The sequence below is a fragment of the Barbus barbus genome (assembly GCF_936440315.1).
Source record: "Barbus barbus genome assembly, chromosome: 25".
NCBI classification, from domain to species: domain Eukaryota; kingdom Metazoa; phylum Chordata; class Actinopteri; order Cypriniformes; family Cyprinidae; genus Barbus; species Barbus barbus.
Genome location: NC_136753.1, coordinates 18,815,801 through 18,828,704, shown reverse-complemented (window position 1 = coordinate 18,828,704; position 12,904 = coordinate 18,815,801). Strand labels below are relative to the sequence as shown.

The 12,904-nt window shown below is 34.8% G+C and overlaps 1 protein-coding gene across 1 annotated transcript; it reads left to right on the top strand.

Moving 5' to 3' along the window:
- The first annotated feature begins 5,181 nt into the window (after positions 1-5,181).
- Positions 5,182-12,440, top strand: LOC306845365 (solute carrier family 35 member D2-like protein). The gene is made up of 12 exons (XM_079378124.1): positions 5,182-5,403; positions 6,106-6,139; positions 6,240-6,326; positions 6,519-6,586; positions 6,694-6,765; positions 6,863-6,931; positions 7,189-7,291; positions 8,104-8,196; positions 9,370-9,437; positions 10,566-10,644; positions 10,737-10,819; positions 10,912-12,440. The coding sequence occupies exons 1-12, from the start codon at positions 5,258-5,260 to the stop codon at positions 11,018-11,020; spliced, it is 1,011 nt and encodes a 336-aa protein (XP_079234250.1). The 5' UTR covers positions 5,182-5,257; the 3' UTR covers positions 11,021-12,440.
- Positions 12,441-12,904: the final 464 nt, after the last annotated feature.

Sequence of the window (12,904 nt, the reverse complement as noted above, 5' to 3'; positions counted from 1 at the left end):
AGAGGGATGTGAAAACCAGTGGAGAAAAAGAGAACAACACTCATTAATTCACTAATCTTCCTCATGAAGCCCTATGATGTAATGCCTCTCATTAAACGTGCATTTTACACCCAAACAAGATCTGTTGATATTAAAAAATATACTTATACATGGCTAAAAATGTTAGGCTGTGGAACAACGAAATAAGACCGAATTACCCATGTTCTCCTCACCCGTTCCCTCTCACATGTGCTTAGCGTGTGAAAATGACACCACAGAACAGCCTTCCTGTCTGCCCCAGATTTTTGATCTCGTTTAAACTTACTTTCCATCTTCATCTTCAAAGTGTTTTCTGGGGAAAACCCACTGACATAGATAAGGTGAATCTGAGATACATCGTAATACAAAGAATGCACTAATAACAGTAGATTAAGAGGTGTTTATAATAATAATAATTGAAACAATGAAATCAATAAACTTTTCATAAGAGATCAAGTTATTTACCGTAAAGGTGTGGAAACTGAAAAACGAATAAAACAATAACAATGATGCTAGTGTCAGTCCCACAATTACAGTTTGTGTGAAACTGGCACACTAAACCACAAAGACAGACCACAAGTATTAAATAAAGAAGGAAAGGAGGAAAGAAAGAAAGACATTTAAAATATCTCATTATTTTGTATGTTAAACTTTATAGGCTAAATATACCTTTATAACTTTTTTCTTTTGTGAATATGAAAAGAGACATATTAAAATACACACACATTGTTTTTTGTGTTAATAGCTAAAATCTCCCTCATTAGTTACTCATATCCTTTGTCACTTCAAAGAATTTGATTGCACAGTTGCTGACCTATGATATGACATCTCAAGAGTCGTCTGTCTTTAAAGTACCTCTGTTAGACTACTTTAGGATCATTTGAAGTGATGAGAAAGATTCATATACCTACAATATGAATATTATTATAAATGGATGATTTATCGGATATCACATCAAAATAACATCAAAGAGAAAGCGTTAAAAAGCAACTTAATCATATTTCTGTCCTCATTTTGTAACATAAAAACATCAAGCATGCACAAAATGTGGTCCTCTGACCTCAATTCATTTTTTTTCCTGAAAAACAGTCAGCACCTGCTTCTTTGAACGGTTAATCTACTTAGAAAATGGAAGCCTGTTTAAAATTATTCATTGGTGATATCAAATGTCGGCTAATAATTGTTTTATATTGTCACAATTTTAATGAAACTATGCCTTTAATATTTTTAGCCTGTGTGCGTGTGCTGTTGTTGTTTTTATTTCATTTTCACACTCAACAAAACAAAATTAAATAAATGTAATAACAGCATTATAAACATAACCCAAAGATAATAAGAAGCAGGCTATATAAGACCACAAAACCAGTCATATAAGGGTCAATTTTTTGAAATCGAGATTTATTCATCATCTGAAGGCACAGTAAATAAGCTTTCCATTGATATGGTTTGTTAGGATAGGACAACATTTAACTGAGAGACAACTATTTAAATCTGGAATCTGAGGGTGCACAAAAAAATAAAAAAAAATTAAATATTGAGAAAATCACCTTTAAAGTTGTCCAAATTAAGTTCTTAGCAATGCATAGCCTATTAGCCTACTAATCAAAAAATAAGTTTTGATATCACGGTAGGAAATTTACAAAATGGAACACGATTCATGGAACATGGTCTTAATATCCTAATGACTTTTGGCATGAAAGAAAAACTCGATCATTTTGACCCATACAATGATTTTTTGACAATTGCTACAAATATTCCCATGACTGGTTTTGTGGTCCAGGGTCACATAGCCTATAGCAATGCATAACTTTGGTCTTTGAGTGTGAAAGGGGGCGTGGTCCTCCAAGGCGCTATCTTAATCAACAGTTAGTTCATCAAATGCGATTGCCGCTAATATTTCAAGACAGAATTTTTGTGTGATGGTAATTTGTAAGGAAGCTAATTATAAACAGGATCCCAAATCCCAATTGTTACGTTCCCGTCTCCCAGTCTAGGGTTGGGAGTAACAGGTTTAACTAAAACTATTAAGGAAGAAATGAATAAAACGAGGAGGAATCACCCCAGTCCTCTGCCCCAGAAATGCAACAACACTTAGCTTTTTCAAACTTAATTTATTTAGTAAAGCAAGAATCAAGGAAGCAATAAATGTCTCCAGGAGAGGGCCTGGCCAAAATAACAAACAAAACAGCAGATAACTATCAGGAGTACTAAATAACCTATCCAGGTAAAAGAAATCAACAACAAAAGCTTTCCTCAACTCCCTCACTAACCAAAAACGGGTAAACAGGAGCACAAAATAAAACGGCACCCTCTCCCTACAGCTTCCCACTTAATTATAAAGCAAATAAACAAAGAAAATTTGCAACTGCCAAGCAAGCAGAGAGAGAGAGAGAGAGAGAGAAATGAAGTGGAAACAGAACTGCACTTCCTGACATCCTGCCCTAAATATGCACAAATTAGGGACACTTTCTATCCCTATTTCACAACTCACCACAAAGACTTCCTTCAGAAACCAAATATGGACAAACTCCCATACCTGCTAGGAGAAAGCCCAGCAAGCTCAAACCTGGCCACCAGGTATGTGAGGTCCTGTCACGACGAAAGAGCCTCCAGCGGGACAGAACTACCAACACACTCCCTATATGCCTAGAGGCACTTCTCTAAAAAAAATATTATTATTATTATTTATTTATTTTATTGTATAGTGTTATTAAAGCTTTGGCAATGTAAAGATTTCTTTCACCATGCAATAGAGAGAGAGAGAGAGAGAGAGAGCACAGGGGACATAACCACATCCAAATGGGAGGGAACACACTTCAACAATGAATTTTTAAGTACATACATCCTAGGGATGTAACACAATGCATACTCAAGCTGCCACTGATGTTCTACAGTGCTTGTTTTTCGTTAAGCTAAAAAAATGGACATTTCTGAAATCATTTTCTTCTTTCAATAACTTAATCATAACGCCACAATTTTTTTCATTATCCGAATCGCCTGCATAGAATCGTGGGAAATCTTAGGCTGTGTCATCATTCGATGTGTAGGCCTATGAACAATCATTAACTTTTTTTGTATTGCATTCAGCTGTGATCCACGATACGGTTAGGATCTGTTCCCATCACGTACAAACTCTTCAGTTTATTGCACCCATCTCATGTCTTCCATCCAGGGAGCACCCTTGTCCTCCAGGAAGAAAACCTGACCTGTGAAGTGTGCACGCTGGGACACCACAGGGAGCATTGCAGTTTCCCCACCACAAAAGTGACATAATGTTGGCTTGATGTTGGACTTTCCATATTCGCATATGGACCGTCTCTAAAGTTACATGCGATATTGGTATACACTTTTCTAACTTCAACAACTGTAATCTGTTCATCTAGGTGTCAACTATAATGCAAACCTTTTACATTTTTGATATTTATTAAAATCTACTGTAAATCATATGTAAAAAAACAAACAAAAATTTTCGCTACCAAATGAGCTCAAAAGCAAAATATGCCATAATTTAAAGCTCAATAGTATTTGAGCAGAATGACTTAGTCATAAAAACAACTCTAAACTGTTAATCTAGGTGTCAACTATAATGCACACCTTTTACATTTTTGATATTTATTCAAATAAACACTAAATTATATGTGAAAAAAAAGAAAAACGATTTTCTTTAATGTATTTTTTCTATTACCGAATGGGCTCAAACGCACATTTAAAGCTCAACTGTAAGTCATTCTCCTCAAATGCTATTGAGCTTTAAACTATGGCATATTTTGCATGTGGGCCCATTCGGTACTGTAAAAATATAATTTTTTTACATGTGATTTACAGTTTATTTAAAAAAATATATAAAAAGTAAAAGGTGTGCATTATAGCTGACACCTAGATGAACAGTTTACAGTTTTGTGTTATGACTGTAAGTCAAAATGCTATTGAGCTTTAAATAATGGCATTTTGCTTTTGAGCCCATTCGGTAGTGAAAAATTGCATTTTTTACATATGATTTAAAGTAGATTTTAATAAGTATCAAAAAAAGTAAAAAGTGTGCATTATAGCTGACACCTAGATGAACAGTTTACCGTTTGTGTTATGACTGTAAGTCATTCTGCTCAAATGCTATTGAGCTTTAAATTTGCATTTGAGCCCATTCAGTACTGAAAAAATTGAATTTTTAACAAATGATTTACAGTTTGTTTTAATAAATATCAAAAATGTAAAAGTCATTCTGTAAGTCATTCTGCTCAAATGCTATTGACGTTAGAAAAGAGTATACCAATATTGTATGTAACTTTAGAGACGGTCCCTAAATATACGAATATCGAACGTCCAACTTCAAGACAACTTTATGCCACCCACAAAGTGAATGAATGAATGAAGGAAGGAATAAATAAATAAAGCTTTCAGGGAGATTCTATTGCATTTCATTGGTCTGTGTTTCGCTGGATTTGCTATGTATCCCTTACGAAAATTAACCATGGTTTTATTGTAGTAAAAGTGTAAAACTATGGTTTTTTGGCGTATTGATGATTACCATTTGTATAACCACAGTTTTACTACAAACATACACATATATTGCATAAAGCATCCGTATTTGTCCATATCCATGTTTATTAAAGTATTAAAAACTTGAAAAGTATTAGGTACATTTAGAACAGATAAAAATGTAAATTTTCATCTTACCTGATAAAGTATCATTTATGAGCTGAGCGTTCCAAAAGCACCTCCTCCTGGCAGAAAATTAATGTGCATTTTCAACCATTCCTATATTTGCCTGGGGCCCCCAATTCACTAAATCCGCCCCTGCAAACGCCATGGTTAAATTATCGTTAGTGTAGGAAAACCATGGTTAATTTGTGGTTACCATGGTTTAACTATGCTAACCATATTTTTTTGGTTTTATTTGTGGTAAAACCACAAAGTTTCGTTTATTTTCGTATAGGATTTAATAAATTTCTGTTTTGCTATATTCTAATGGACAATGTTAAACCAGTGAATAAAAAAAAAAGTCTATATAAAAAAATAAACTGTATGAAAGTTTAAACTGAGTGTAATTGATTATTCCGCGTAGTGTTATGTCGCTCTGTGGGTAAATATCTTGCAGTCCGCTGCCGCAGGGTGGCGACATAGAGCAGCGCACGGACGTATGCAAATTAGAGATGGCGTCGTCACAGTATACGTAGCTCTGTAAACATGGCGGAAGTTCAGAGGCGTCAACGTGGGGAGGAAGAAAGGCGCTGCGTTCAGAATGAAGCAATGTGAGCCAAAGAATGAAGCAGCTGGGATGGCGGACCAAACGCTAACGGTACTCTTCAAACTTTTAGCTGCGGTCTTTTATGGAATCAGCTCTTTCCTCATAGTTGTAGTGAACAAGAGCGTCCTGACCAATTACAGGTAAGAAGACTTTTTTCCTCGAGTTACATACTCTGTATTTTGTAAGCGCTTAACTGTCTCTAGATGCAGAATACTTGGGATAGTTGCCAACTTAGTTATTGCAGCAGTATTAGTCTGGTACAGACGAACCTTGATCTCCGTGTGCTGATTTAAACACGCAATGTTAGACTGAAGCTGGCTGCTTTAAAAACAAAAATGCAATGTTATTACCATGCTTTTACGTTAGGGACTTATCGTGCTAATACCATGTTTTATAGACATGTATCATTGTGAAACTAGTATGCTTTTAAGTTCCTTGGTGTACCACGTAACGTTATATACAATGGTACATGAATATGGTACTCATTCAGTATTAAGGTTTATATCGAGTATTATGTTGTTTCCCTTTTTGTACCACCACATCCCATTTTTGTAAGTGAGCAACTACCCGGATTAAACTACTTAAAATTATGATTATCCAGAATTTGCCTTTGTTTTTTTGTTTTTTTCTTTTAAATTTCAGAAGCCTAGATATGTGCATGTAAATACAAATAGTGTACTTGTAAAATAAATGCATTTTGCACGGACTATACACTATTATACACTACACACTACATTGCATATGATGATTTATTTTATGGTAGCAATCAAAAGTAATAGAATAAACATGTAAACAAAACGTTATGCTTTTAGTCTTTGCTAAAAAGCAGTCTTTCCAAACAGGTTCCCCTCTTCGATATGTGTTGGCATTGGTCAGGTGGGTTTTCTTTTGTCAGATAAAGTTTTTCTCACTTTCCGGACTTTACACATTGTTGCAGAGCAGAGCGGCATGCACATATCATGATTTTACTCTGCAGATGCTGGCAACAGTTGTTGTGTTGCGGGTGGGAAAGGCCCTCCGGGTGATCACCTTTCCAGAATTTGATGGTAGCATACCTAGAAAGGTGAGGAATGCTGGCTCTTTAAACATGTGCGTGTTGTCACTTGTTCTTTCCCCAAAGAGCACACGTGCAAGACTTTTTTGTTTACATGGGAAAAGATACCCACATGGGGCTGCAAAACAATGCACCTTTGTAAGTGTTGCTCGCACCTTTTTTGTTATGTTTTCTCAATATCTATATACCTTGTAATTTCAGACATTTCCGCTACCTCTTCTATATGTTGGAAATCAAATAACAGGACTCTTTGGGACAAAAAGACTGAAGTATGATGCAGTACATAACAGCTTTAAACATTACATATAACAAATCTACCTTAATATTTTGTATTTTATGCATTGGTATCTAATTAATTTGTTTTATCTTCCTTCAGCCTGCCAATGTTTACAGTATTGAGGAGGTTTTCAATTCTCTTTACAATGCTAGCGGAGGGTTTCTTGTTAAAGTAAGTGAAAGTTCTCTAATTACTACAGTGTTTCTGATGGCTTATAACTAATTGATTAATAATGTGATAATGTCACTGGTTATGTCCCTCATTACAGGAAGAAATTCTCCGGGTCAGTTCAGCTGACAGTATTTACTATGATTCTAGGGGCCTTTGTAGCTGCAAGGTAAAGGTTTTCAGTCGCTCATTGTTTGATAGAATTCAAAATCCAACAGAGTTCAGCCTTATCTTGCTGCATGCCAACTATTCACTAATTTATAGAGGAAAGTTATTGTTTATAAGACTGTGTTGCAACATAGAAGTTAATTATACATCACTATCTTACTTATTGAGTATGAGGAAGAGGCTCCAACCATGTCTGCAAACATTTAATCACATATGTTTTTACAGTGTTTGATGAGTGCCCTTATATTTCTTGTGCAGTGCTGACTTGGCTTTTGACCTGCAAGGGTACGTGTTCATTTTAGTGAACGATGTCTTAACTGCTGCCAATGGAGCTTTTGTGAAACAGAAACTTGACTCTAAGGTAAGGAAAGAAACACATTCATGATAGAGATTACTGAAATACCTTGAATGCTCCCTTAAGCAGTAGCTGTTCTCTGTAGTCATTAATTGAGATATACTGCTTTCCTATGCTTACACAAAAATGAAGCAACTCCCCGTGGATCACTTAAGTTTTGTGATATAATAATTCCCAAAATATATTTCACTTTGCATCATTTTGTTCATGAGGATGAGGGTTTTCCTTGCAAACCTGTCTATGCTGGCGTAATTTGTTGTTCATAATTTGACGAAGGAAACATTTTGTCTTCCATTGAGTTATAAGTCTATTTATCTTGCTATCCTGCTCCTATTTTTGAGAACTGATGTTTCACGTAATTGTTTTTTTTGGGTGCTTTCACATCTTTTTTACTGCACCCAGTCTGAGCAAAAGTTGTTCACGTATGCATGTTCTAACATTTCAAGCACCTGTTCGGTTTCAATATATTTAGAAGATATGCCTGTGCTTGTATTTGATGAAACAGAGAGTGCTGGCAACATGAGCGGTGTTTATTGCATTACCCCACTGGCTTGTACTGAAAAAAGAAGTCGTGTGTTCTATTTGAGGACTCCAGAGAGAGTAGTTTTATAACTGCTACAGTTTTCATTGAAGAATGTGGACTGTGTACAGATTTATCTAAAGCACTGACAACGTCAGCCTATGCTTACTTCTTGAAGAAAACCCCTTGGCTCACTTCAGATGTTTGGATACCATCTGTTTCTCTGCAGCTAGTGTAGAGGGTGCGAGAGAAGAGGGTATTGTGACACGGCTTTACTGTCTTTTTGTGTGTGTTATAGGAGCTGGGAAAGTATGGACTTCTCTATTACAATGCTTTATTTATGATTCTTCCAACACTGCTATTAGCACATGTCACAGGAGATATGGATAAGGTAAGTTTCTTTTATTTATTTTTTATTTTTATTATTATTATTTTTTTTGAAGAATGCATATAAATATAAACATTTTTTCTTTTTTTTTTGTAATTTTTTTAAACGCTATATTTTATATGTAGTGTTCTCTAATGATTGAGATTGATCTTTTGTATATTAACATCTTATATATTTATTTTTAAACATAATATAATTTTTTTATATAGTTTTTTTTCTAGCGATGGATATTGGCTCATTAATAAATGTGTTTCTTGAATAGCAATAAAAGCAGTTGCACACATACAGCAGATGCTTTGGTAATGCTCAGTTATATATATATTGTGTTTACATGCCAGACCTTAAATAACCCCAGGACTCTAGTCACTCCTAAGAATCCGTCTCTCAACAAGACCTCATACCCACTGATGATCTGGCAACCACAAACACACCATCTGCTCAGCTACAGTGAGCTCACATTGCCAGAGAACACACACCATTAGCCGGTTGGAACGACTGCACGATTGTCATAAATTCTCTTGAAATCATAGCAAGCTGAATGACCTAAATTTCAGCATGTCTGTTCCTGCCTGAACTCTTTTCCCATGAAAAAATAACTGCATTTTCTTAGTCAAAGTGTGCTGCATCCTTGTCTTTTTGAAAAAGCAGCAAGCGCACAAGGCTTAGTTGTTTTGGAGGTTAGGATGACAGGGCCCTGCTCCATGAATGCCTCATTTTATTTAGCTCAGTGTGTTCACAGGGAGGCCCAGTTTATTTGGCAGGCACTGCTTCAGGAAGGAGAGAGGACAGGAGGCAGTGTGTTTCTTGCACAAAGCCACCATTATACCAGTCAGTGTAACTGGAGTGAATGTAGTAGCTTATGGAGTTAGGTATATTCCTTTTAGGTGAGCTCTTCTCTTCTTTTTGACGGGTTGAGTGGATTTATTGTTTTTTACTCACCATGCGAGTAATTCTCTGCAGCTTCAACCTATGAAAAAAATGTGGAAAGTCCTCTGTGTTATGTGACTTTTTACTATATAAGAGCTTGACCTACAAATTCCCTTACAAACAGCTCCATAACTGTGAAATGTATTGGTTAACTAAGGTAATTACTCTGTCATTGAAGGATCGCTAGGCAATTATTTCCTTTTAGTTTGTTCTTCTATGCATCAATAAATGTCATTTTATTTCCCCTAGGCTTTTGAATATGAAGGCTGGTCAGATGTGCTCTTTATAAGTCAATTCATTCTCTCTTGTATAATGGGGTAAGTTAAAATAGAAACTTTGTATTTGGCCAATACTAGGGCTGTCTAACTTAATGCAATTTAAATATGTATAGTGGCATTCATGTGTTTTATTTAGTTTTAATTTTGTTAGTTTTAGTTTGTAATTTAGCTGTCATAAAAGTTCAGCAAATTAGATATATCTGCAAAAAATAAAACGCCATCAATCATAGCAATGCAAACATCAGCAGATGACGGCAGCCAGTGCCTATGGTCTGTGCAGATGCAAGATCACATTTAAGTGCTGACGTATTTTTTATTTATTTATTATTTTATTGCAGAAGTACTTTGAGCTCCTGATCATATTTTAATTGATTGGCTAGTAAATGCACAACGAGCTAATGTTAATGTTTTTTGTGCATAGTTTCCTCTTGATATAAAGAATGAAGAAGTTGCATGCGTGCCAAGTTCGAATCCCGACTCGGGGACCTTTCCCGATCCCGCCATCCCCCTCTCTACCACTTCACTTCCTGTCATGTTTGATCTGTTCCATCATAATCAAGGCAAAAATGCAGAAAATAAATCTTAAAAAAAAAAAAAAAAAAAAAACAGTTTTACCACAGATTTGCGAAATCCAGTCATTTCAATGAAAACCTGCATGTTAGGAGAGAACTTTCCCATGTAGATTTTGCTCATAATTAAGATGTTCATGTGAATTCACAACACTGACTAAAAGAAAGTCAATGACAATATCAAATTTTGCTGAAAATTTTGCCAATGCGGCTGCACATTTACACACACAAAAAAGAAAAATTTTTAATGTAAAAGCCCCCACAAAAATGCTACAGTAAAAGAGTGTTAATTGGTTAATGTTAAACTCAACACACTTTCTAATATAATAGTATTTACTTCAGCTTAGAATAGAAAAGCTAAATTTTATGAACTTTACATTTTACATGTAGAACTTAAGCACGTCAGTAGCTATATTAGCATTATATAAGTTAATAATGTTTTTTTAATGTAAGTTTAAGCTTAATCCATAAATACTCAAATGTTGCTACTGTATTTTTTTTTTTATTTAAAGATCTGATAACCTGTTTTCTTGTAGATTAATGATTTCAGGCATTAGAGATTTCATTAACAGTACATCTTCTGTTGGTACGTTTACAGGTTTGTTTTAATGTACTCCACCGTACTTTGCACTCAGTATAACTCTGCGCTAACTACTACCATTGTCGGCTGCCTAAAAGTAAGAATGTTTTTTTTTTTTTTTTCTTAAACATACCAAGATACAGTTTGTCTCTTTTTTTTTTAATATTAACAACTTTTGTGTTTCTGCAGAATATATTAATTACGTATATTGGAATGGTGTTTGGAGGCGATTACGTTTTCTCATGGACTAACTTCATTGGTCTGAACATCAGGTAAGAAGTGAGCTTTTCCCAGTAGGAAACAGATGGGATGCATGGATTTAGTGTGACGCTAATGATCTGATTGCCTGTACTTGTCTTCTCAGTATTGCTGGCAGTCTGGTGTACTCCTACATTACCTTCACAGAGGAGCAGACCACCAAACAGAGCGAGAATGCCAACAAACTAGAGGTCAAAGGGAAAGTGTCTGTATGACCAGTGGTTTGATGTTTGTTAATAATGCTCCAAGCTGTATCTATGAGTTCTTGTATTTTTTACAAGAGTAAGAAGTCACTCCTAAGATGTGTGTGTTGTTGTTTTTTTAAATGTATTATTAAATGAAGATATTGACTGTAAAAGGTATAGCAGATGCTGGCAGGACATCATCTCAAGTAAAAGATTTGGTCAAGTTTTAAACCTACTGGAATGTGCCATTCCAGAGTAAATTTTTGCCTGTTAATTTTCACTTCTGTTAAGAAGTGGTGTCTGTTATAAACTGATGGTTTGTGTCCTGCAATGTTGGACACTTGCCACAAATTGGGAACGAGGACTGTCATTAGTGTTGAAACAACTGTTGTATTGTCTATTGAAGAGTACTTTTAAAGATGGGCTTTAGTCATTAAGGCTATTTATTTTTATGAGTTGTTTTTTATTGCTAGGATTGCGAATTGGGTTATATTGTTGGAAAAGGTTTATTCTAGCTATAAAAGGAAGTTTACATACATTAAATAGTCTTGTGAGAGTCACACAACTTCAGTTTTCAGGAATGTTCCTTCAAACCCTGAATAATAAATGGAAAGTGAGTGTTTGTGTAAAATACGGTACATGTTAAGTAGATGTTTTATTTGAGTCTTTTGATAACACGCTTTTAAAGAACAATATTTTGTGTTAAGCATTCTCAGTGTTGCACAGTGTTCAACTGGACAAATTCTTATAACTGCTTTTGTATTTTTTCTATTTGGGAATGGGATGCAGTAACTTTTACTGATGGAATCACGGTAAAGGAAACATGGTGTAGTAATTGCACTTTAACAGTTTACAGGCTTTCATTTGTCAGTGATTTAAAATGGATATTAGTTTTTGCAAGAACATTTTAATACAATATACACAAACATTTCAGTATTTTGATTGTCTTGTTTAAAGTTGCTGTCTTTGGGTAAATCAGAAAGAGAATGTCTCCTACATTTATGTCTAATGTATTTTTTACAAATTCAAAATGCTAGTCTGAAAATATCACACATTTCTCAGTTATTTCTTGGGCTATACTTGTATGGAAAATCTGATGCATTCTGCGGTTATTGTCTGCTTTCATTCATGTATGCCACTTTTTGACACACTTTTGTTCATTGCTTCGAGATTCAAATTTTACGGATGATGTCCATTTGTGTGCTTTATCTTTCAGCACTGATGACATGTTGCAGCATAAGTATTATGTGTTCAACGTGTTGTGTGTATGATGTTTTTATTGATTTCAGTTAAAGAAGCATTTCTTTATCAAATTCATATCTGCGAGTTCTCAGTGGTTGTATCAGTGAGAAATGGGAAGTGTGTAACATTTAAAATACCTCAGCTCAAAGAATATGTATTTTATTTCATTTTCTGATGTTAACCAAAATAAAATCTTTTTCATTTTTCACATTGCCCATCACTTCTATGGCAATAAATTCTGTATTACTTTCCCTAGGGTTGTTTATATGTTATTTGTTACTTAAAGCCATCGCATCCAGGTTTTAGGTCAACAAAACACCATTGTAATGGGCTGCTGACGGGGTGTCCAAACAAGCACCCATTTTGTGACTGCTCCATGTAAAATAAAAAAAACTTTTTGAGTTTACATGATTTTAAACCAATATATATATATATATTTTTCTAACTTAGAGTCATTTCTAGATGGTAAAACTTATTTAATGATGGAAAAATGTCTGACTGCATTGTGAGTCTTAAGTGGAACAGGTACATTTTCAAAGTAGATTTGAAATTGTTGTATTGTGGTAATATGTTTCAATAACAATCATAAAATGTCTCCCTTCTGACATTTCCAGTGTATTGTTTTTTAACCTTAGTAAAGAGAGGGAAGGCTACTTTTGAAATACTCGTTTT